This window comes from Centroberyx affinis, unplaced genomic scaffold, assembly GCF_046629955.1.
Source record: "Centroberyx affinis isolate AG114_WGS23_722 - 3 ecotype Tasmania unplaced genomic scaffold, CSIRO-AGI_Caff_v1 ptg002177l_1, whole genome shotgun sequence".
Classification (NCBI taxonomy): domain Eukaryota; kingdom Metazoa; phylum Chordata; class Actinopteri; order Beryciformes; family Berycidae; genus Centroberyx; species Centroberyx affinis.
Window position 1 is genome coordinate 182,011 of NW_027280485.1, and position 25,994 is coordinate 208,004.

At 42.0% G+C, this 25,994-nt stretch overlaps 3 protein-coding genes and 1 non-coding gene across 6 annotated transcripts; 1 reads left to right on the forward strand and 3 right to left on the reverse strand.

Moving 5' to 3' along the window:
* Window positions 1-1,101: 1,101 nt before the first annotated feature.
* hmg20b (high mobility group 20B) lies at window positions 1,102-5,499 on the reverse strand. 2 transcript variants are annotated; one of them, XM_071532229.1, is made up of 9 exons: window positions 5,463-5,499; window positions 4,955-5,061; window positions 4,519-4,719; window positions 3,461-3,581; window positions 3,188-3,237; window positions 3,023-3,089; window positions 2,526-2,741; window positions 1,993-2,125; window positions 1,102-1,810 (listed from the first exon to the last, which is right to left on the reverse strand). In XM_071532229.1, exons 2-9 carry the CDS (start codon window positions 5,033-5,035, stop codon window positions 1,798-1,800), a joined length of 882 nt encoding a protein of 293 aa, XP_071388330.1. In that variant the 5' UTR covers window positions 5,036-5,061; window positions 5,463-5,499; the 3' UTR covers window positions 1,102-1,797. The 2 variants fall into 2 exon arrangements, with proteins under 2 accessions (XP_071388330.1, XP_071388329.1); XM_071532228.1 differs by having other exon boundaries at window positions 3,188-3,240.
* Window positions 5,500-6,408: 909 nt separating this feature from the next.
* On the forward strand, window positions 6,409-13,614 carry btbd2a (BTB (POZ) domain containing 2a). Of its 2 annotated transcripts, XM_071532235.1 has the most exons (10): window positions 6,409-6,549; window positions 7,057-7,645; window positions 8,305-8,424; window positions 8,776-8,932; window positions 9,496-9,601; window positions 9,733-9,930; window positions 10,233-10,425; window positions 10,520-10,607; window positions 11,044-11,190; window positions 11,752-13,614. In XM_071532235.1, coding segments are annotated over exons 1-10 (1,761 nt in total). In that variant the 5' UTR covers window positions 6,409-6,548; the 3' UTR covers window positions 11,914-13,614. The 2 variants fall into 2 exon arrangements, with proteins under 2 accessions (XP_071388336.1, XP_071388337.1); XM_071532236.1 differs by lacking the exon at window positions 6,409-6,549 and having other exon boundaries at window positions 6,888-7,645.
* A 53-nt stretch (window positions 13,615-13,667) lies between these two features.
* LOC139654958 (elongation factor 2b-like) lies at window positions 13,668-23,914 on the reverse strand. Its single transcript, XM_071532233.1, has 13 exons — window positions 23,795-23,914; window positions 22,240-22,454; window positions 21,867-22,048; window positions 19,813-20,024; window positions 19,417-19,595; window positions 19,158-19,263; window positions 18,585-18,837; window positions 18,176-18,371; window positions 16,987-17,353; window positions 16,437-16,790; window positions 15,853-16,035; window positions 15,193-15,325; window positions 13,668-14,033 (listed from the first exon to the last, which is right to left on the reverse strand). Exons 1-13 carry the CDS (start codon window positions 23,795-23,797, stop codon window positions 13,840-13,842), a joined length of 2,577 nt encoding a protein of 858 aa, XP_071388334.1. The 5' UTR covers window positions 23,798-23,914; the 3' UTR covers window positions 13,668-13,839.
* On the reverse strand, window positions 18,949-19,016 carry LOC139654963 (small nucleolar RNA SNORD37). Its single transcript, XR_011696048.1, has one exon. It is a non-coding gene; the product is annotated as a small nucleolar RNA SNORD37 (small nucleolar RNA).
* Window positions 23,915-25,994: the final 2,080 nt, after the last annotated feature.

The window sequence follows — 25,994 nt, forward strand, 5'->3', positions numbered from 1 at the left end:
ATGTGTAGGCACCACACAGCAGTCTAGGATAATAAGAGAATACTAGGATAATAGTCTCAAGAAGTTGAAAATACTGTGCACACCTGGGATGTGTCTCTGTGACCGGTGCATAGGAGTGGTAACACAGGATCTAAAAGGATGAGCATATTTCTTCATTTGCTAATAAATTATATTTATCAAAGAGCAACTTTTCGGTCTATGTGACCTTCATCAGGCATCTAGGATAATTAGCCTATCAAAATAGCATATTTATTAGTAGATGTATTAAGTTCAATTTATTAGTATTTATGCTGACAACAGAAGCATCAGTTGGATATGGCAAGGTATGGTACTCTTCATAACTTATTAAGTTATACCTAAGTGAGTCCAAATTCAATCTTGCATGTTTTAACAGAAATTGAACTAGAAAGGAAATCTTCAAAAAAAGAAATAAAAAAATAATAAAATCAGTGGAGCATTCATCACTAAGATGTGTCAATTTGGTAACATTTAATATTATCAAAATGACTAAATAATAATGATAGGCTATCTTGTTAGTCATCAGTCATTTGTCTGCAGGAATGTAGTTGATGTAAGCAGGTTTTGAATTTTTGGTGACAAAGCAAAATGGGAAATCCATTACTTAGTACTATTAGTAATGTTTGAGCCTTGGTCTGACTGAACTATCTGAAGTATCCTGTTGGTCTAAAATCAGAGATCTCAGGGCAAAATTGTCCAGGCTCAGTAACATTGAACTCAAGGAACCAAATTGGCTCCAACCAGACTGTTGTTTCCATAACTGTAACTAATATACTTCTTCAGTTTCTGAAGAAGTATATTACACAGCTATTTCTCTTTTGTGTGGACCAACAGCTCCCTCTACTGTAACACAAAATCCCTCCTGTCTTTAACAAACCTCTGCCTATAAAAACTTCAGTAATAGGTCTATAAAACAGTAGATGTGTCTTACACACAGATTGAAGATGTATCTATCCATTAATTGCACTCTCGACCACATCAACACATTAAGTAACAGTGTGACAGAAACAAGAACAAATCAATGACTATGTCTGACAATGCTACAAAACAAAGAGCAAAAATACACATTTTCACTTTTTTTTGCAAATGTTTGCAGAATGATTTAATTGAACACTTCAAAAGATACAAATAAACTTGACAAATATATATATATATATATTCTGACAACCCACGACCCCTCCCTCCACCACCATCTGCGATTATACAATTTCAAACATCTATAATCTCTATATTTATTTTTTTATCTATTCCAGTTTGTTTATTCACTCTAGTCATCATCACCCGCCCCTCCCTCCCCCTTTCCCAAAAATGCCAAAATGGCATGTATTGTAAACTGACAATTAGGCTACTTTTATTGGACAGTCCATAGGAACTATGGCTAAGGCCAGATGGTAACTGCTAATACCAAGCGAAACCATAGGGTTAGGTCAATTCAAATTCAATTGAGTCAGTTCAGAAGGTAAAATGACATTACACTTAATTAAATTCCTTCCTGCATTGAACTGTAATTGTCCCCAACACTGCCACAGAGGTTTACATACAAAAACACTACTGTGTGAGATTACACACATTCTCCATAAGCGGATGTACCACACAGGCGGAGTAATGGCATGTGGACCTGGACTGTGCATGGTGTTTTTGAACTGTCTGTAATCTTGCCTTCATTATCCTTGAGATATCCACAGGCCCTGTTGAATGGCACTGATCTGACCTAACCCCGCTGCGACTGCCACTTGTTCGTCTGATGCAGGAATGGATGGACCTCCGGCTGCAGTCTCTTCATAGTTTCTCACTGACAATGAGTTGAAACATACAATTAGACAAATGGAAATATTCAGAGATACATCTTGGTATTGGTTCTTCAGACTTGAAAGTTAACTAAAAACATATTTGACATATTTTGGACAAACATTGCTGTACATAATGCATCGCTTCCTTGTCTGGCAGATGCACTTAACATGGTCATTCAGTTACCTGTCCAGATGAGAGAGGACCTCGCGGAGCTGGGTGAGCAGCGCACGGTGCTTGTGGGGGTTGGTCTCAAGCGTTCCACTGAGACGACTCAGGTACGAGTCCAGGTTCCCCAGAGACGCTGTCTCACCCGTACCTGAGAGGGGAGACAGCAGGATCAATTCAGACATCCTTTAAAAATTGGATTTCCCATTTTCTAGAGGAGTTTGCGTTAATGAACATTCACTGTGTTAACTTTTATAGCAAGATATTTAAGAGTCAAATTGTCCGGACCTTTATCAAGGCGGACATCATAAATGCATTACTTAAGACTAACTAGCTAATTTACTTAATCTAGCATATAAATGTAACAGGCTTCCCACATTCAGTTGAACATCAAATTCAAGGACTTTTCAATGACTTTCACAAGGTCTTGTTTGGTGGAATTCAAGGACTCCTAATTTGCGTATTTTGGGGTAAGACATCATAGAGGCCTCATTTTGTATTCATGATCTTATCATTTCCCTCTGACTGCATACAGCCAACAGTTTACCGACCTGGCAGGGGGACTGATGACAGACTGTTGACAAGTGTGTGTTTGATGGCCAGCAAGTGTTTGTGAAGGGCCTGGGTGCGCAGCTCGTCCTGCCCCAGTTCTGCCTCCAGCCGCTCTTTCGCGCTGTACATGTCCTTGATGTGCCTCTGCAGCACCGCATTCTGCTCCTCAAACTCAATGTTAGCCTTACGAAGCCGCCGCAGCTCAGCCTCTCGAGCTGAGAGCAGAGATAGCGAGAAGAAGGGGGAAATAATTGGAAAAATAAGAATGTTAGCTTGTCCTTCTATGTGACAAATAATAGGGTCTCACATAGAACTTTACAGAATCAGGACCGGATTTTCCTAAATAGCACCTTGTCTATCAACTAACTAATCAAGCATAGCACAGTTCTGATTGTTTTTAAGCCTTAATACCCACCTGTGCTGAATACATCTTATTTTGTACTCAAGTTACCAAAGAATGATCATTTTCAGAGCCTCTCTTCAGTTTCTCTGTTACCTTTGTTCTGATCGAGGAACTCCTCTGTGAAGATAGGGATGTCAAATCTGCTTGAGAGGTCAGAAGCCTAAAGGACATAATAAGTAATTTAGATGTTTGTAAAAATGTTTACAGAAAGGAATTGAGAATATACAGTAACAACAAGACATGAAACTGCTACTGTACCTTTGGTAAAGATGACCCAGAACTAGTGTTGATAATGACAGATGGAGAATCTTCTGAAAAAGAAAACATATGAGTTTGGTTATATATTATCATAATATGGCATGCATAGCACAAAATAATGGATTAACAAATGAATCTTGCCATGTGTCCCAATAACTTTGTGGTTACTATATGTGTACTGAATTGATGGAGAGGTTTAGAAAAAGACAGTAACAAACTCAACAAATATTAGGTAAGCTATCTCTATTAATGACAAATGATGGCAGTTCTCACCTTTCTTGACCCTCTTGTCCTGTATCTTAGCACTGGTGATATGATAAGCCTCGGTCTGCTGGTATTCCTTCAGTTCCAGAGCGTACTGCATCTTCTCCCGCTCCGCCTCATCCAGGTAACGCTGTCAGCACACAAATAATAATGTGCAACTTTACTGAGGGGTAATTCTCTTTGCTTGCCCCCCTCCACAGAGAGGTCAGAGGTCAGCTGCAGTACAGCGTCCCTGGAGCTGGTAGGGACTCAGTGTCTTGCTACAGGACACTTCAACAGGGCAGATGCTTGCCGACCTCAGGAGCTTGAATCCGGGTCTTTCGGTCAAGGATGGTCTCTATTCACAACACCACCCTGCTGATCTCACAACACACCTGATGTTGAAACAGTTCTAACTACTAATGTGGTAATTGTTATAGGTGCTCTTCAATGAAACTTAATTCTTTCAAAGTGTAAATATATTCAGCAGAAAATTAAAAAGGCATCAGAATGCCATGTGTTAGTGAATATTTAATATTTAAATAATATATTTAAATAAATATATAATATTTAAGCAGACCATTTTTTTTTTGACTAGAAGAGATACATTTTGATATACATTGAAACATTATTTGCTTCTTGGGGGTCATTTGAAACCTTTTCGGAAAAGCATGTCTTTTCTGAACTTGAATGTAAAATTTTATATTTTGCCAGCAAGCACAACATCTATTTGACTACATCAATTGGTTGAAAAAAGTGACATTAAAAATATTTAACGAACAAACAATCAAAAACAAACAAAGAGTTGTATGTTTCTTTTTGGACATTCTGTAATAGCCATCATACCATTTCTTGATGGGAGTGAATAAGTAATAACTACTGCCAGGTGAAGCTATTGGCAGCAAAACTCCAATACAGCAATAAAAGAGGGCGTTCTTGACTGTGGTTTTAAGTGTGATTCTAGTATTGAGATCTATGTGCCCAGTGACAGAGCATCACTAAAATACACATGGTCACAGTAAAGAGCAGTGTTGAATAAATAGTTTAATGATGCATGTAATTAGTGTCGCTAAAACCTGGAAAGTTACCTGTTTGTCATTAGGGGCTAATCGCGTCCACTCTGCTCCAAGTCTCTTGGTGATTTCTGGGAAAGGCAAGTCGGGGTACTGGGCCCGCATATGCTCTCTCCGTTCATTCAGGAACCGGACATATCCTGTCACTGGTGCCTTGGGACCATTTGGTAGCACCTTCTTTCTTTTCTTGCCCTTTGGCCAACCTCTCTTCTTAGGCTGTACAGGAGGGAGACATACATTACCATGAAGGCAGGTTAGTTAAGTTGATCATCTATGTCACTCCTCCTCACTCCAAGTACCACTATTTAAATGTAAATTATTTGAAAAGCAATTAGTTAACCTCCAGTTTGGAGCAAAACTTCCTAGATTAGTTTATCCATCTGTGGCTCATGCATTGTAAATTTAAAACAGTCAAACCCTGTTTTCCCAGACCGGCTGTGGTAATCCTCACCTCATCTTGTGCTGGATCTGATGAATGTGGGCCTTTAGGTTGCTGCGGAGCATCATTCTGCTCCTGTTTTACTCCTCCCATGGTTTCCGTCCTATGCAATTGACTATCTATAAGGATAAATGAAAAAAATGGCCTAAATTCGTTCCGGTTATGCTGTGGGAAGACCTCTGTGCACAAGACTGTAGGAGAAAAACTAAAATTTCGTAATTTTCCCGGGAATACCGTGTTTGTTGATGCTACACTGCGCTGCGCTCCTGCAGTAACTAGCTAGCAAGCTTCACTATAATTAAGGGCTAGTTAGCATCAGGCTAGCTCAGCGAGGCTAGCCGCAGCTCGCATGGTTTACAACAGACAATGGAGAAAAACAGTCATCAAAGATGTTTGCTCATCAAACAGAAAAAACACAACAAAATATGTATGCATGCACACATTAATGTTTATTCACTCAGGACAACGACGTCTTTTTAAAACACATTTCTATTTTTTAGCTAAACGTTTTATTACTCACCCTATCATGAACCTCTCAGCCAAACAGGAAGAGTACCTTCCATCTGATTGGCCGGTATAGTACACGCTCATGATTGGCTGGCTATCCCCCCCTACACACTCACACTCCCATAGACGGTAAAAAAAAAAATACATAAATAAATACAAATAAACATACACTCGCAACTTTGTACCAGTAAAATGTGTTTAAAATGTATCTGCAACTACAGTTAGAGATACAGGTTTCTCTGTAGCGTTACACCTGCAGTCCGCGCTTCTGTTTTCTTCTTTCTCACTTTATGTTTATAATGCTCACTGTCTTAGTGGTAATCAGTTTACTTTTAGGCCTATTTATCCGTGCTTCCCAATATGCAATTCCCAATAATCTTGATATCCAGTTTAACATTGCCTTAACTGAAGCATTACCTGTAAATTAAATAAAAAACTAATTACAGACGTACATGAAGTTCTCCATCCTATATATAATCTCACAAGGAAATAAGCAGTTTGATCTTTTTATGACAAAGACAGCTGGACACATATTTTATTATTTTTCTGCAGAGGTGGTAGAAGTACACAAATTCCCTACTCAGGTAAAAGTGCACATACTCATGTAAAAATATACTCTGGTAGAAGTTGAAGTACAGTTTCAAATCATTTACTCAAGTCAAAGTATAAAAGTACATGGTCTTAAATTTACTTAAAGCATAAAATTAAAAGTCGTTCTCAAAAAGTCTTTTATACTGAACTAAACTGGTTCTCTGTTGATCGTTCCTCGATCTAGCAGCTGAATACACTATATTCTCTCCCTTGTGGCTGTCAGTTGCTTCTCTCTCTGTCCCTTTCCTTCCTTTGTGGTGTCGCGTTGCTGAACAAGCAGCCAATCACATTTGGCTCTTGATCAGCTGCTTCCGGGATGGAAGCTGTCTGATGCATGATGTTTTGTTTTTTTTGAAAATCAGTTGATGATTTCGAGTAACGAGTCTGTTTTGAAAATGTAGTGAGTAGAAAGTACAGCATTTTATTTTGAAATGTAGTGAGTAAAAGTAAAAAGTCTTCAGTGAAAGAAAAACTTGAGTAAATTACAGATACTTGAAAATCCTACTTAAGTACAGTAATGAAGTATTTTTACTTTGTTACATCCCACCTCTGTTTTTCTGTACCTGTTTACTGTGCTTTAGTATAGTAACCATAAGTGCCATCATTCATTAATTCATCCCAATAAAGTGGGTGTTTTTGTTTTCCTAATTAATATTAGGCTGCATTAACCTAAATGCAATACAAGTAAAGTTGCTAAACTAAATGTTTGCGTTAGAGGTAACAGTTTGTAACTTATGTAGGTCTGGAGGTCAGGTTACACAAGGACAACCTGTGTCACCGGACAGTCTGCAGGCCCAGTTGATAAGCAGGCCCCTATCACACAATGTTAAAGAATTGTCAGTCCCGTAATTAGCCCTTATAATACAGCTGGTATAAATCTGTTTATCTGGAAAATATCTGTTGTCGCTGTCTCGGTGGGAAATCCATGTCTTTGGCCTCATATTAGCCTTTCAATCTCTCTGTGTTTCCATGTATGCGCTGTTGAGCTTTGTTTATCCCCGCTGCAAACCCTGCAGTGCACTCCATCCAATCCAAGATGGCTACTGGGGAGAGCAATAGCAGAGCACCATCCCTCAGTTTCCCCTCACCTGGGCCGCTGGGCAACGCTCAGCCCAGCAACAACGCTCAGCCCTCGCCCGCTACAAACGAGGGGCCAGCGGGAGCCACCGGGGCCCAAAGGACAGCGGGTCACGCAAACCCTCAGACGGGCCCCGGTCGTGGCTCTGGCGCCGACATGAGAGTCGAGGCTTCCGCGGACAGACAGCACGCCGCCCTGCAGTCGGCGGGTCAGAGCACCGTGGCAGCCGGAGCAGACGCCGCCGCCGGAGGAGCCTCATCCGCTGCGACAAACATGCCAGCGTCGGCAGCATCCACGGCCACGGCCACGGCAGCGTCTGCAGACCCGCCGGCCGTCTCTTCCTCCTCGCTCCCTAACAGCCCGTCGTCCGCAGCCGTACTGGTCTACCGAGAGCCAGTGTACAACTGGCAGGCCACCAAAAATACCGTAAAAGAAAGATTTGCATTCCTGTTCAACAATGAAGTGCTAAGTGACGTGCATTTTCTGGTAGGGAAGGGAATGGGAGTGCAGCGGATACCAGCTCATAGGTAAGTAGTCTACATTATATTGGAATAAACGGTACGTAGAAAGGGCGTTCAATTTGGCCCGAATAATGCCTTACATCATGATCTGTACACAAAAATGCACGATGCCATAATGTGGGAAGGGGAGGCTGCTTAGCTGATTGCGTAGCCCCAGACAAGTGTCCCGTCCTGCAGCAGACAAGATTAGGTGCTGAGATCTCATAGCTTCATTTTAGGCTGGAATGTGCATCTATCCCTAATGAAAAATCACAGTAGCAGCCCTATAATATTCATATATAGGGACTTTAGAGTGTGACTGTGCTAAATGTTGAGTTTGTAGTGACCTTATCGTACTTTATGGTATGTCATTTCTCATATGGCATCACTATAACCTTCCTGTAGCTATATTCATATAGGGATTTAGTTTTGCTGTGATATGTGTAGACTATAGTATTCATCTAAAATTTATTATATGATTCCTATGGTTGTTTTTCATCAGGGATAGGCTATCCAAATCAAATTGGTCTCGTTTAACCCAGTAATGACTAGGTTATTTATCATTGTTTCGTGTTATATTTTCCGTCTGCCTCTAAAATAGGCTACCACAGACTCAAAAGAGAAGCCAACGAGTTAAATTTATATATTCATTTATATGACATAAATGAATATAATTGTCCTTGTAGGTTTGCCCTTGCAGTTGGAAGTGCAGTGTTTGATGCGATGTTCAATGGCGGTATGGCCACTACCTCGACCGAGATTGAACTGCCTGACGTGGAGCCTGCTGCCTTTCTTGCTCTGCTCAAGTAAGTATATCGCAGCATTAGCAGGAAGGAGAGGATTGAAAAATACTGTTGTTCCTTTTGTCTCTGGTCCATCTTAGACTCTATCAGGTTACTCCCCTCTTCCCATTTCCTCCTATAATATCAGGTAGCTTTGATGCTTGCAGGTGTAGGGCGTGATTTTGTGTCTTCAAGGTTAAACTTGGCTATGCATGATCATTATATATGGCCACCATAATGAAGCTGGGCTATTTTTCTTGTCCTCAACTACTGTATTGTGTATACAAAGGGTGTTTATTACTGTGATATTGCCTATGAACTGTATTGACTGGATAGCCTTGACTCCTGACTGTGACCTGTGTGTCTTGGGTCTAGGTTTTTATACTCAGATGAGGTACAGATTGGTCCAGAGACAGTGATGACCACTCTGTACACAGCCAAGAAGTATGCCGTCCCAGCCTTAGAGGCTCACTGTGTGGAGTTCCTCAAAAAGAACCTGAGGGCCGATAACGCTTTCATGCTCCTCACGCAGGTAACTTATGTTAAGTGCTACACACTCACGATGTGTAACTGTGACAATGTGATAACTGCAGAGGTGTGACCAAGTCAACTTTGCTTGAGTCCCAAGTCAGTCTCAAGTCTTGATGCACAAGTCTCAAGTCTAAATGCAGAACAAATCTAGTATCAATTTTATATCTTAAAGAAAAAAAAATATGTAGGAGTTTTCAATGCAATATCGTTTTAATCGTATAAAAACTTTGTAACTTGTATCATGCGTTTGATTTCTATAATCACTTTCACATACAGTTGTCTGGTGGAACACATATCCTAACTTTCAATATAAGTCATTTACACATAACACAAGATCTTTTGTCAAGACTTTAGAAACCTTTTCAAGTCATCAAAGTACAAGTCAAAGTCAAGTCTCAAGTCACCAGAACCAAAGTCAAGTCAAATCTCAAGTATTCTCTTCATGCATCAAGTCTCAAGCAATTAAAATTCTTCCTGGACTCGAGTCCAGGTCATGTGACTCGAGTCCCCACCTCTAGATGACAGACTGACTGTCGCATAACGAGTCCTTGTTGTTTGTTCCAGGCTCGGCTGTTTGATGAACCGCAGCTGGCCAGCCTCTGTCTCGAAAACATTGACAAGAACACAGTCGATGCTCTGGCTGCAGAGGGCTTCACTGACATTGACCTGGGTAGGTAATGCACAGCTTCTTGATGCTGCTGTCCAGCCATACATGGTTGTCAAGTCCACTGATAACAAAAAAAGGCGCTTGTCTAAAGTACTTGTTTTTCTGGTGGGATATTCTCACCCTCGGCCACATAGACACACTGATTGCCGTGCTGGAGAGGGACACGCTGGGGGTGCGTGAGGTACGTCTGTTTGGGGCGGCGGTGCGTTGGGCGGAGGCCGAAACTCAGAGGCAGCAGTTCCAGCCCACGCCAGAGAACAAACGCAAGGTCCTGGGTAATGCTCTGTCTCTCATCCGCTTCCCTCTCATGACCATTGAGGAATTTGCTGCAGGTACAGTACCCATTTAACACACACATGCACACATTCTGTTTTAACATTTGAGTTGGATTATCAGTTGTTGAAGTCCCCATGAAATGAACTGAAATTCCAACCAATAAAACCGTCACAAACTTTTGAACAATCCCGCCCCTCCAGCCCTCCCATCAAATAGAACGGCCTTTCCCTCCCAGACTGATATTCCATTGGTTTAGACTTTTGAATGATCCCTCACTGTTATGTCCTGCCCCAACATCCCCAACATCATGGGGATCAAGGTCTCTGCCTCATACATATCCATTTTTTTTTTCCCTCAGGCCCGGCGCAGTCTGGTATCCTGACTGACCGGGAGGTGGTGAGCTTGTTCCTCCACTTCACCGTTAATCCCAAGCCTCATGTGGAATTCATCGACCGTCCTCGCTGCTGCCTCAGGGGCAAAGAGTGCAGCATCATACGCTTCGGACAGGTGGAGAGCCGCTGGGGCTACAGCGGGACCAGCGACCGCATTCGGTTAGTCAGGCAATCAGTCTCTCTCTCACACACACATACAGTACATACACTGTTTATCCCAATGTGTTATTTATTGCTCAATGTCCACTCTCAGGTTTTCAGTAAACCGCAGGATATTTGTGGTGGGATTTGGACTATATGGTTCAATACATGGCCCCACAGATTACCAAGTCAACATACAGGTAAGGAGGAGTTGGAGGAGGAGTCTGCTTGTAAAGATCACTTTTGGCTGTGCACCTAGAAAATCCATTGTGTGCTGGATTTTGTTTCAGCCCATTGCACCATATGTGATTTACCTAATTGGCTGTCTATCAACGGGACTTGATCTAGTTGGAACAGGTGTGCTTGGAGCTAGAACTAAAGCCAAGTGTCTAGTATCTTATTAGGCTAGCTTTGGGCTGCCAACCTTAGTGCGGCGCTTCAAATAGAGATGCTCTTAATATTTGTAGAGGGCCAGTCTACTCTCCTCAATCATATCTTTTAATTTTTTCAGTAAATAAAGTGAAGAAAGGAAAGGCTAGAGAGTGCAATAGCAGACTTTGAGCTTTGAACATAAGTGTCCTTGTGTGTAAAATATCTGTGTGCTTCATTTCAACTTCTGGTCTGCCCTTTTCTCAGATCATTCACACAGACAGCAATACAGTCCTAGGCCAGAACGATACAGGCTTCAGCTGCGACGGCTCTGCTAACACGTTCCGGGTCATGTTCAAAGAACCAGTGGAAATTCTGCCCAGTGTCAACTACATCGCCTGTGCCACCCTCAAGGTAAAGTAGCCCCATTTTCATCCAAATCCTTGGGAATCGGGACAATCTCATATTTGGAACTCTGAAATACTAATTCATAATTTAAGATATAATGCGATATCCTGGTAACAGAGGGATGTGTGTCCCGGGCAGCTGATGCCCAGAAAGTCCTTGGCATACCTGGAGACAACAATAATGGTGACTAGAGAAGGTGGGAAGGGAGAGGAGCATTGCCTCTTGGATTTATATGCTGTGGGTTTGGAGATCAAATGTGTGTATTTTATTCCAACAGACTAACATTTGTTACAGTTCAATTGTCAAATCCTTTAGTGAATTGCTGAACATGAAAACTCCAGCAATTGTACACAACTATTAGACTTATATATGGGCTTGGTAAACCAGTCAGTTTGGAAGTCTGGTTTACAGTCTAGGTTTTACTATATCCATTGACCCACTGTCAAACTAAAAAGAATACTGAAATTTCTGCATATTTACATGCATTACTCATCTGTTTCACTTCCTTTTCTTATAAGAAGTTGTCAAATGGGATCAAGTTTTAATATGTGCATGCATCTTTCGCAGGGGCCAGACTCTCACTACGGCACCAAAGGCATGCGAAAGGTGACTCACGAGGGCCCGGCCACCGGCACAAAGACATGTTTTACCTTCTGCTATGCTGCAGGGAACAACAACGGCACTTCAGTAGAAGATGGACAGATCCCAGAGGTCATCTTCTACACATAATGACCTCTGATACCTCTGAAAGAACCCAAAACTAAGAACTCTAATTGCAGTGTATTTCCTCCATTATTATACCCATCACCGCTGAGATGTATAATGATTTAGTTAAGCTCAAAGTATTTGGCTTTGAGAAAGGTTCCTGTCTGTCTAATAAGCTAATGTTTCCTGACAACAAAAATTTGTGAATGTCAGAACTATTTCATTATATAGCAGTAGACCTCTGCTGAGGACATCCATCAGCTCCACCACTGCAAGTCATCCGACAGAATTGGACTGTTTATAAAGGAAGAGGAAAATCTGTTCATTAGCCATAGGGAAGTGATTTCTACCGCATCATTGGAGCGGCCCACTAATATGTCTCTTAGTTTGAATAACTAGATGGTAATTGGCATGCAGGACAATTGGTAGGGAGGCTGTATCTGCTCCCGATATGTAAATAGTAAAAGTGCACAAACAATGCAAATAACATGCAGGGCATGCTGCAGCAGTGATGGATGACATTGCTGCATCATACTTAAGTATTGGTACCTTTTCATCCATCACACCATTCCTGACTGATTGTAGTGGCACTGAAGCACTTTGACAAGAGGCAGGAACTCTGCAGGGCAGGTGGATGTTAGCATTCACTAGTGTAGTACAGAAAAAGTCTAATAGGCCTACCAATGCACAAGAGCAAAATGCCCAACCATCCCATGCATAACCTAGTAAGTGAAAATGGAAGGTTGGGAAGTGTATGAAGAAATATTAGCTTAAATCTAACAGGTTGTTTCTGAAATTGTCTGTCCTGGTTGGGTATGTGTAATCTTGAAACACCCTCTCACCTGCCATGTGGTTTATGGAAGGAAACAGACTACAACCGAGTTTTATCAATTATGCATTGTAGGCTAAACTGGATATTAACGGTTGCCTTGCACACCAACATTGTTTAAAACCCTAGATTAAGTGATCTGTACTCAGTTTACTACTTTTCTTGAGAGGCTAGCTGAACTGCCCATAAAGGCAGCACCTAAATATATTTTCTGAATTTCTTCTGCAATTGACTGTATTCCATGGCCCTCATGGATGCAGCACATCCATAGCACCCACTGTAGGCATTGCTCTGTGCATGTCTGGTGGACAGGACTGAATGTGTTTAAGTATGAGAAAAATGAATTTGTATCAGAAGTCATAGGTTTTGTAGGCAATAAGGCTATGATGAAATACAAATAGATTACTGGTTGAAATTTTTACAATCACTACAACTGAGCGTTGAAAACTTTGAATGTATTTATAGTTCAAACCGTATGAGTTTCAAATGGGATCATTTCATTTGTAATCACTTCTGATGTCTGATTACTGAATGGAATTCATGTCTTGGATTACATTAAGAGGGTTCATGTTTGAGGCATGTTAAATTTAATGCAGGAAAAAGTTGAGTTACACATTTGCATGCTTGCCAAATTGAAAACTTTAGTTGATCACTAAAGGCTAAACAGTTGAAAATGTTATTGTGCAACTTGTTACCTGGCAAGACCACAAAAAGGTCAAAGTGGATAATGAATGTTTTATGCTATGAAACCCAAACCTCACATCTGGCTCATGTACATTAATAAAGGTAGACTGAGCGCCTCACCCCTTTATTCAGTTTACATTGTTGCCATCATAGATCTACTGCATTAGTTTCAGTAGCTGGGGGGATAACAAGTGAAGACAATTTGTGATTACCCCCCCCCCCCCACCCCCATGACTGCCCACAAATGAAAAGCCTGAAACGGTAACAGTTTTTATTTTCCTTTATTTATGGTTTACAATTTTTGTAATTGTTTATTCATTATGTCAATCCTTTTGGCAAACATTAGTGCTCATGGTGTTCTGTACAGTCCTGTCCCACAATGTGGAGGAAATTTGATGGAAGGGGAGGAATGAGAAGAGGCAAGTGGGGGCCAGGTTTTACAATTTGTCCAGGTAGTTGTCCAGAGCAGGGATGCCTTCTTTGAGCCCCTTGCGTTTGCGTGTCTCGGCGACAATCTGGGCAGGCTTGGATGCAGCTTCACTGGGGTCTCCCTGGAGCACCTGCCAGTGGTCGAACACACACTGTGGGAAGGCCTGGCCACCAGTGTTGGAACGCAGGTCAGCCGTGAAACCTGGGTAAGATAGCACAAAATAAGTTCAAGGACTTCATGCCAACTTTCCGTTACTGCCAGGAATGTAAAAACAGGAGGACACCTGAAGATGAATTGTCGCTATTGGCTTCCCTGTAGAGCATTTTTTGGATGAAAAATTTGTGTTTAAAAGCCCATATCTACTTATCTTATTTAATGAGAATATATCAAAACTGTTAATGTCACTAAAAATCATTAGTGGGCAATGAGGAGGATAAAAATACTGTATATGCATTAATTGCAACACTGATGAAACCTTCCAAGTTGTTGCTCCACTTCCCAAGAATGGAGCATGACCTGCAGCCATATTCACAAAGTGAGGGCTAGTTGTACAGCATGACATGGAGGGAGAAACACGCAAAAACAAACACGAAAGGTATTTGATAAGATGATCAATACCATTTGTAAACAAGTGTGACAAGTGTCTTTTGAAGAAGACAGAAAATTCAGAATTTTGTAATCAACTGAAAGTGGCTATTTTTACACAGCGCTTTGTAAAATAAAGCTTGAATCAAGTTTGCTGTCAAACTAAGCAGTAACATGGGGCAGGCATCTGAACTCCAAATGTCTGTAGCGGAACCAATTGCAGCCACATCTTTCATGCAATCAAAGAGGTGTTCACATATTCACATAGTACAGTTGCCGGAGGGCAGTGTCACGAGGGCCAACTATAATGTGGCTCCTAATGCTCTAACAGCAAAAGCCCAGCTTTAGTTTCAATTTCTCATTTTTTCAGCACATCCTATAGTGTTTGACGCTTGGGCGCAGACTTGTACAATCTGTGAGATCTCGTGCTTCGAATGGTGTTTCTTCAAGTGCCTGATTAGATTAGTACTACTGTAATTAGCTCTGCTGCCACCCATTCCAAACATTTGAATTGAAAACATTACAATTAGCTCTGACTGCAATATGGAATTACTTTAAACTGGAGAGCGAAACCAGACATGACTGCTACCCAGCTGCTTTCAAACTATGAGCCATCCAGTGGTGGATGACACTTGTTTACAGCAAATACTTTGCATTAATGGATTGGAGAGGGGAAATATATAAAAAAAAAAAAAAAGTGGATTGGAAAACCTGTAGCCAATACAGATACATACCGGATGTTGGACTGGTGCATCATAGTTAAGATGGGACTTACCGAATGATTCGTTGACAGGCAGGTAGGCCTTGACAATGAACATGGGTGTTCCCATGACATGGGATTCCTCAAACACGTGACCACGCTTCCTGTTCAACACACCGTAGATCCCTCCCACCACTTGCTCAGGACACTGCAGGGCAAACAGGACACACATTTAGACAGATGATATAGGTGTTTATGAAATAGAAAATATATACATCTTGGATGATCGACTGCAACCTCAAATCACTTGCCACCTATGAAACTGCTGCATGTGCTTATGTCCCAAATCAGGTAAATTATCTCCAACACTAGTAAATGTGACAGGCCGACAAGATTGACAGGCCTTTCCCAAACAAAAAAAATAAAAATAAACTACTGGCATGCAGCTAGTCATATTGACACAAGGTGCCAAGTTAGGGCATTTATTAGTTGACAAAAGCACACAAGTTTGCATGCTTTATGCCAGTACTGGGAAAAAGTGAAAGTCGCAACATGCATGAACATAAACCCGTGCCTGCCCAATCCCAAATGCTCTTATTGCACTTGAAAGCTGGTTCAACTTGTTGAGCTCCATTAAAAATAAATAAGGCAGGAGTCACACAGCTAGTTTTCTCAGGCATACCAAGTGATTCTTCTGAGGGGTAAAACACAGGAGATGATAGCAAGAGCACTGACCTGGATCTCCACCAGGTAGACGGGCTCCATGAGTCTGGGCTCAGCGGTGAGCTGGCAGGCATACAGCACTCTGCGGGCTGTGGGAATGATCTGGCCACCACCACGATGGATAGCGTCGGTATGCAGGGTCACGTCATGGATGTCGAAGCGAACGGCACGCATGTTTTCTTCACACAGGGCACCCTGAAGACAGCAGAACATTTAGATACCAACGTCCTTGTAGATCAAAGTGATTTTCCTTACTCACTACTTTATAGAGAGACTGGCACATTAAACGGCTGACACTTACTGGGGCTGTTACCAAATAAGCTGACTCCATAATTACTTGAGGTGCATTCCCATATCAAGCCAAGCTAGTTATGAGGTGGAAAACAAAATGTTGTCATGAAGGGCAGTTTACAAGCCACTTCATTTGACTATCCATTTATCAATCCAATTAAACCAGCTGAAATTTAATTCTGAAAACTCACCGACTTGCTATGCTACTGTGCTAATTATGCATTACTTGTTTCATCCACATCCAAGTTTGTTACAATACAAATATCATCCATCCACCAATCCCCAAAACTGTCCACCCATCGTACCTCCTTGCTTGCCCACTGGAAGCCAGCCACAACGCTGTCCTTGATCTCGTTAAGGTACTGCACTCCCTTGGTCACATCCACCAACAGGTTGGGGCCAGTTCCATCAGGTCCGAAGCACCAGATCTTACGGGCCTCGGTGACCTCCCACTCGTACTTGTCGGCCAGGTAACGGGCACGGGTCTTGAGCTCCTGACGATTGGAGACATCACCCTTCTCGATGTCCTCTGCCAGGCCTTCTGGGAAGGGACGGGCCTTCATGAACAGACGATTGTGCTTGTTGGGGGACTTTGACAGACACATTACACTTGACGCTTCGCTGACGGTCTCTCTGTAGGACACCACGGGGTCAGATTTCTAAGAAGGAAAAGAGAAGATTAAAAATTACTGCGGAAATGTTCACCTCCAAGGATAATGCCATATGGACATCTTCATATTCAGTCACCTATCCAAGGAACTTGCAGCATTTGAAGTTTAGCTTACAATCAGTATACATTCCTTTAATTGATCTGCAAGACCATCATAATGATTAACTTCTGTTTTTATTACTTACCTTGAGTGGAATGCAGGCGTGATCCTCCTCCAGATCCTTCAGGCAGATCTCCAGATGCAGCTCTCCAGCTCCAGCAATGATGTGCTCTCCAGACTCCTCAATAATACACTGCACCATAGGGTCGGACTTTGACAGACGCTTCAAGCCCTCCACCAGCTTGGGCAGGTCAGCAGGGTTTTTGGCCTCCACAGCCACTCTCACCACAGGGCTGACACTAAACTTCATCACCCTCATGTTGTGTGCCTGCTCGTAGGTGGTGATGGTCCCGGTCTTGACAAGGTACTGGTCCACTCCAACCAAACCCACAATGTTACCACATGGCACGTCCTCAATGGGCTCGGTGTAACGGCCCATCATCAGAATGGTCCTGGGAGAATGGGGAGAGGGTAAGTTGCTACATGCATACACACAGTGGGGTCCAAAAGTCTGAGACCACTACCAAGACCTGTTTGTTTTCATTGTGTGTGTGTGTGTGTGTGTGTGTGTGTGTGTGTGTGTGTGTGTGTGTGTGTGTGTGTGTGTGTGTGTATATATATATACACACACATAGACAGCACTTTATTAGGAACACCTGTACACCTGCTTATTCATGCAATTGTCTAATCAGCCAATCATGTGGAAGCAGTGCAATGCATAAGATCATGCAGATACACGTCAGCAGCTTCAGTTAATAGTCACATCAAACATCAGAACGGGGAAAAAATTTGATCTCAGTGACTTTGACCGTGGCATGGTTGTTGGTGCCAGACTGGCTTGTTTGAGTATTTCTGAAACTGCTGATCTCCTGGGATTTTCACGCACAACAGTCTCTAGAGTTTACACAGAATGGTGTGAAAAACAAAAAACATCCAGTGAGCGGCAGTTCTGTGGGCAGAAATGGCTTGTTGATGAGAGGTCAGAGGAGAATGGCCAGACCGGTTCGAGCTGACAGAAAGGCTACAGTAACCAGATAACCTCTTTACAACTGTGGTGAGCAGAACAGCATCTCAGAATGCAACACGTCGAACCTTGAGGCGGATGTCACTTTGGTAACCGATTGACATTGAGCTGAAACCTACCCAGTTTTAGTATGGTGTTCCTAATAAAAGTGCTTGGTGTGTGTGTGTGAGAGAGAGAGTGTGTGAGTGTGAGTGTATGTATAAAACATTTTTTTAACCAGATGATCATGGGCCCAAATGTTGAAACAAACCTCTGAATGGCTTTGAGGTAGAGGTCCTCCTTCTTTCCAGGGACGAAGTTTGGTCCCATAATGCGGACTTTCAGGCCAGTTGAGACACTGCCAGAGAACACACGGCCAAAAGCATAGAAACGACCCTTGTCACTGGTGGGCACCATCTTTGAGATGTACATCATCAAGGGGGCCTTGGAGTCACAGTTCTTGATACCTGGGTAAATAATGAAGTGAGACCATCACTACGAGCTCAAGGACTAAACTAAAACTGAAACCCTACTTTAGCGAGCCATATCTAGCACCATCTTTGCAGGGCCCATAATTCTGGGAGAAAATAAATAATCAGATAAGTGATCCAAATTACACATGCATGTTTGACCTTGCATGCCTGGTGAATGTAACTGACAAAAAGGAAGCAGCTTCATACCCATGGCAGCCTCATCATCTCCAGGTCCTTCATAGAGCAGCTCACAGCGGTACTTCTGGGCGGTGACAGGGGAAGGCAGGTGAATGGTGATCATTTGCAGCAGAGCCTCTCCGGCAGGCAGCCAGCGACGCATCACAGCCTTCAGCAACGGCTTGCCCTCCTTCTCCTTGTCTTCAGTATCCAGCTTGATGTCCAGCTTCTCAATCAGTTTGGCGGTCTCCTCCTTCTTGAAGTTCATGATGGCATCAAACACCTAAAGGGTAGATAAAAGAACAAGTGTCAATATTGTAGAAGCAGAATGTAGTTTAGCATGACAATGCCAAGGGTGCGGGATGAGAGGATCTTAGGGCCGTTTCTCTGCCATGCTCAGACTGAATAATATCATCACTGGACAATCAGGTCAAAGTGAAGAATGTTTAAGTCATCACTTGCAGGCATACAGTCTAACTATTGCTGTTGGGAGTGATTCAGTAAAGCCCCCAATTAGAATTTTAACTGCCTGGCTATGAAAGCCGTCACAGCACTATGCTTCAACTTCAAAGGCAGTTATGTAAACAAATTCAAAGTCCAAACCTTGAAGATGGGGTCCAGGATGAGCTGGGAAAAGGTACGGGGCAGTTTCCTGCCCTCGGGTCCATTAGAAGTCTTGCTGAACTTGCTAGTCTCTGGGTCAAAAAACCTTTAAAAATATATAAAAAATGAAACCATCATCACATAGAAGCACTTTCAAAGACTGAATTTATGGTTGAATGACTTGACAGAATTCCTCAGGCAGGTATAAGTAACATTTTCACATGTAGCATTCTCCATGATTAGATTGCCAGAGACTCACCTGTCACCCCACAGCTTCTTCATCATGTCTTCCACCTTCTTGCAACGCTCATCTGGTGACATCTGGGTGTTGCCCTTGGCAGCGAACTTGGCTGTATACATCTCAGCGAACTGCTTGAGGGTGAAGGCCCAGCCATGGAGTCCAGAACCAAAGCCAACTGTACCAATGACTGGGTCAATCTAGAAAAGATGGCAATTCTGTCACACCTGAGACAATCCACAAATTTAAATTTGTTATGCTGGGATTTCATTAATTGCCTGGTTGTAATTTGCACACCCGATTATGGTTTATCACTCTGAGAATGAGAGTTATATCATGATGAATGTCAATATGGACCACTGAGATCCCTTGGTAACAATTCCCTACCTAAAATAAGAGGTTCAGACTGCCACTCACCATGATGTTGCCCATGGGTCCACCCTCATCCTCTCCGTAGGTGGAGATGATGACGTTGACGTTCTCAACAATGCGCTGGAAGGTCTGGTAGAGCTCTTCGGGCTCAAGCTGCAACTCGAGCAAGGCACGGTCCATCTTGTTCATCATCAGCACAGGCTTGATACGCTCACCAATGGCCTGACGCAGCACTGTCTCGGTCTGCACACACACACCTGGAAAGGATACGCAAGGAGAGGCATTTTAAATCAAAGGAAAAACATTTGAATGGTTTTAAGTTGGAGGTGCATTGATAATATCTGTACTATAAGGATCAGTGTCAATCCAGCTCTCAAGTACTTACTGATTAGCTAATGAAGTTATGCCAATAAAAACACTTGGAGATTAGTAAATAAACCCCATTTTTGAGTCTGTTACTAAGCCGGTTTTGACCAAAACAAAGATATTCTCCATCCTATATGTAGCGTATTTTCTATTTTGTAAATTTTTTTACATTAAGGTTGGTTGACCATTTGTCAATGCATAATTTAATCAAATGCAGTGTTTCCCCTAGGATGGAGTTGTAGCAGTGGAGGTGAAGCATGCGCGCGAAAAATTTGTGTGCTCGTAAAGCACGCCCTGCTGGGAGGTTTCTATGCGTCTGCCGGCACCAGAAGGGCTCTTGAGGCCTAAGTACATACAGTACATTTGTGCACAGTAATGAGCAGGGGAAATGTCTGTTTAGCTTACACATGAGGTGTCTCAAGATTTAGGAAAATACACTTTTATTGAACATAAAAGTATAATCTTTAAAACATTTATTGCCATTTATTGAACAAAAAATATATTATATCAACAACCACCCATATACAGTAAAATCACATAACAAATACTACAACAATCCAAAAATAATATGTAACATTAATATCTCTAAGGGAATCTGTCAGTTGTCTTTGAGACTGACAGCTTTTGCGCGTCACGGTGGCCCTCGCACATAGTAAGGCCAGCCTCCAGGAAGAAGAAAACAATCGGTGCATGTGGAATACCTACTATCTTTGTATCAAGATGGATCTTCCAAATGTTGATTATTTCACAGATATGCGTTTCCTTGCGTATTCCTATCAAATGATTGCGTTCGCTGTAACGTTACTGTGCGATACTCACATGAAGTTGCAGGACTGTTTTCCCTTCGGCGAATGATAATCCTGAATCTATGATCAGCATTGCTTGCTTCATTGTTGACATCTACCCGGTGCTTGTTGTTATAATCGTTGTGCTGACATTATCAGGTAAGCGCAAAGTTTCTCGTTTATATGTTTTACTCACAGGTGTGTGAATTGACTTGGATATGAAGCGTCCATAGCGCAAAATAATATAAGGTTAGTTTCTAAAGAGATAAGATGGAGCCCTCTCCTCTCCATTTATGTTTTACTCACAGGTGTGTGAATTGACCTGGATATGAAGCGTCCGTAGCGCAAAATAATATAACGTTAGTTTCTAAAGAGATAAGACGGAGCCCTCCCTCTCCTTTCCTCTCTCGTAAAAATAAATAAATAATAATTCAGCAGTGGTGGTCATACGCTGCTAGGTGCATATAGGGGAAACACTGAAATTAATAAATAAAAAGACAATCTATGCACATGTTCCTGTAATAGTTTTAATAGGCCAATTCTAGGTGGCATGAATGACCATTAATGTAGTAGTACTTCGATTTGTATTGGTCCATTCAAGTTCTCTGTATTCCGAGCAAAAAAAAAATAAACGCCTTCTACTTATATGCTCATTTGTCTTCATCAGGAATGAGCCTGATTAAATTCAGTGAAAAGCTAAATTAACATAACCTTTTCTTGTAGTTACCAGCACCTCCCTACTGACATGCTGTGCACAAGGTTTTCCTTTTTCTGTGTACTCATATCTGTTGGAAAAATTGGCATCTGTCCACCTCCATTTCAAGTAATTTGCCCTGCAGTCTTTTCAGACTGGTTTAGACAGAGCAGAGACCTGCATTTAGAGATGTAATGACATCACAGCTATTGATAAATAATTCAGCCCATAAGATTATTTTCCCATGTCCTTACCAGACACGCAGTCCACCACGACCAGGGCTCCGTCAGTGACACGGAGAGCGGCAGTCACTTCTGAGGAGAAGTCGACGTGGCCTGGGGAGTCAATCAGGTTGATCAAGAAACCGGCCCCATCTTTGGACTGCTTGATGAAGGCCAAGTCATTCTCACTCAACTCATAGTACAGGGAGATGGCTCTGCATAAGGAGGAAAGGCCAACGGTTAGACAAAGTCAGGATATAGCTAACATACATGGGGATGGTGGTAGCCTAGAGATTAGATAAGCATGCTTATGATTGGAAGTTATCTGGTTGAATCCCAGATTGGCTGGGAAAGTGATTATTTAACACTCTCCCACTGTGGGAAAGTGTTAATGAGGTATACTCACGTAGACTTGATGGTAATGCACCGCTCCTGCTCATCTTTGCGCGTGTCTGTGAAACGGGTCTCTCCAGCACGAGCTGAGGCAATGATACCAGCCTTCGACACCAGCGAGTCTGTCAGGGTTGACTTTCCGTGGTCTACGTGCGCAATCACAGACATGTTACGGATGTTGGCCTTCTTGTCCATGATGCCACGGATCTGGTCTACGGTAAAGTTCACCTGAGGGAATATACTCAGATTAGTACACAATAAAGTCTTATCAGTGTCATCAGGATTTCATTGTGTCCACTTGCACCAAAACAGAAACCTAATCATCCATCTGAAAAGATGCCCCGTCATCCTGGCCACCTCTTGGATGGGGCCTGAGGTTCACTGGCCATTGTTCTTCTGTAACAATGCCCATGGCTAAACCACTGGAAAAGCGCTGATTTGTTGCCAAGGGCTATGAATTCCGCTATACAGTCCAACTGCAGTGTATATGGACAGTTGTAGCTGACGCAACGGAAACGCGCTTTGCCAGCAGCTGACATTTCAGTTTGCTTCGCCAGCGAAATTGACATCTAACGTTACTTGCATGAAACCCAACAGGTATCAGCCACTCAGTCTTCAACACGTCACACCCAACACTGAATTCAGTCAGTTTATTTTAGAAATGTTATTTGGTAGAAGAAGCCAACGCTGCGAACATTAAGGAGAAACCTGGTTGAACCGTTAGGCCTCTAACCAGGGCGTTGGGCATCCGCCATCACCTTACTAGCGTGAGCAGCTAGCTAAGGGTAGCATTAACTACGTAAGTCAAAACCAGTCTGCGTAGCTTAATAGCTACCAGTTACTGTTAGCCAATCAGTCCACAGGCTAACAGTGTAATTTCTAGACGTCAAGCAATGAAGATATGGATGCTATCAAGTTTTGGCAAACAAACAGATTCAACCCAGCAACACCGGCAAGTCGACATGAATAGGCCACGTGTACAGACTTTAGCACCATGCTAATGTTAACTAGCCATCCAAGTCACGGTACATGAAATGCCGGTATCCATCCAACCAGTTTGCAATTGTTAACGGTCAGTAACTATTGTCTACATCGTACACGTCCCACCACAAATAATATGTTGTGACAAGTGGCACTAACGTTAATCACTTCCTAATTTAATAAAATGTATTTCATGTTGGCGTTGCGTTATGCTGCGACAACGGCTCGAGGCGAAAGCCGGAACACCGGTACCAGACAAGTCTCAATCTGTCAACTAATTCAGTTCATTACATAAACCAGTCTGCCGGCTGGTAATAACGTTCAGACAGGGCAAATGGTTAAGTTCGACCCATTGACAAGACCGTAATTCAGAAAAATGTTCCTGAAGTCTGGGTTGGTTTTGGAAGCTAACTGTGCAGCAAAACATAAAATGGTTGCCATCTTGTTCAAAGCACAGTTCACAGCACTGACAGTCGGGTAGCATAGCTCCAGAAAAAAATCCAAATGAAACGATAAATGTTGACGTTTCAGAGACCTTATGTACACGACACTTTCATAAACTACTTAAAGATATAATTCCAACTCACCATTTTGACGGATGGTTTTGGATTCGCTTAGTGGAGAAAGAGACGCGAGTTTTTACACTGCCCACCTCACGAGGGCATAGGCAGGGAAGAGGCCGCTGACGTCAACAAACAAGGTTTTATACCGCAGGCGTCAGGCCTGTGCGTTGTCACGTACTAAAGTCACGCTGACCTGTTGGGAGCGGAACTGCATCACCAACAAGGCAAGAGGATTTAAATCCTTTTTTTTTGTGACCAATTTTTTTTTTTTTTTTTATTTTCCACAAGGTTTGCAGATGTAGCTACATCAACAAGTAACCTCTGTCAATAACATAACATATAGGTAGTCGCAATAAAGCCATGCCATTAGAGGATTTAATTTCTATACATGATGGCTTCGTCAGCTTTGTCAGTGGTAGAAGACAGAAGAATGTGTGGATGTTGCCTAACAAATATTTACTTGTCAATAAAGTTTCCTTTTGAAATCATTCAGAAATATTATATTGCCAACCACCACTTAACAATGCCCAAGACAGATGTAACCTGTACCATATGTGATGTCCACCTAGAAACAGTAGGCCTATCAATGCATTTATTTTGGGAATCTGAAAATAGATGTATAGATTCATTATTACTTATTAACAGAAATAGTTAAAAAAAAAAAAAAAAAAGTTAATTTCAAAATTGTTGAGACTCAGTTCAATAATATGATGTCATTCTTTTATGCTGGGACTTGATAAATTGCCTTGTTTTAATTTGCGCAGCAGATGATAAAACTGACTGCCAAATGACAAAATATGGAACACTGAGGTCCTTCCTCAGTCACAGTTTCAACTCCCTTTTTCTAAAGTTAAGACTGCCACTCACAGTGATATTGTCTATTATATGGGTCCAACCATAGCTGGAGATGTGGTTCTGTTTTGTAAAAGTGTCTCTGCATCAGTGCTGAAGGGGTACATAAAAAGTTGGGTAAACTATGTATGACATGTATGACCTTCAGTCGGTGGTCATTAGGCTAGAAGGCAAATATACACCAGTATAAACTAAAATCAATTATACTTTCAGAAAATAATTCATTTACAGTTCTTGAAAGAACTCATACAGTTCACATCAGTTTAGCATACTACATATTTAGGTCATAAAGCCTAAAAAGGTGGGTAAACTCTATTCCGCAAATAAAAGCACTGGGTAAACTGAGGTTAGGGTGGTTTTACCCTCCACCACATTCCTGCCCTGCATTGTATGGAAAGGGACTGGCAGGTGACAGGAATCCAGTCAAAACTGTCTGGTAGCTGAATTCATCAAACTTAATTTACTCAGGTCAAATGAACATGATAGTGAGTTGAGTAGGAATTTGTCTAAGACAGAAGAAAGACTTTCCCTGACTGTCTTCGTTGCCTCCTGCTCAAGGCTCTTTCCTGCTCCCTTTACATTTACAACTCTACTGTACATAGAAGAGGTGAGGTGAATTACTTTGGGAAAGCCAAAGTGTCGCCATCTGGTGGCTGTACTCAAAGCTTAATGAGTAAGGCTTGTTTTCTTCATAGTGCATTGGATATAAAGCACATAGGCCTTCTACATTGAATCAAACATAACTAGGATTCCATTCTCATACAGAGCAATCTTCTCTTTGGATCACTTACTGGCTGATAAAGAGAAAAGTTTTTATGTTTTATTTTAATGAATTTTATTGTAGGTTCTAGTTTATAGCCTTATCTATCCAAATTCAAAAACACCTGCTCTGGTAAAAGTTGTGCATTTAATTGTTTGTGAGAAATGATCTTATATTTGTATGTGAAAGGGAATTTTCTCTGGAATGATCACGCGTTGGTTGTAACTTTCCCTCCACCAATTGGTCTCTTTTGTGTAGTGGCTAAATGGGTGTTGAATTTCAGAACCACATTCAAAACCAAAGCAAAATTTTGACATTTGCTGACCAGTTTAATAAAAAGCTTTGCATGATGTCATCACTGCAGGCAGGGTCAGCATGATGGTGTAGTGAGTAGGAGACTGCTGTTCAACTGGAGGACTTAAGGTCAAGCATCCACCATGCTGAAGTGTCCTTGAGCGAAACACTGAGTTCCTGCCAGCTGCAGGGCTGCTGCTGTGACTTCTCTGTGGAAAAAGGAGAAGCGAAAAGAGAATTTCCCTACAGGATCAGTAAAGTATCACATTATTATCATCATAAAACTATTTAAAAAATGAACATCAGGATAATTATGTC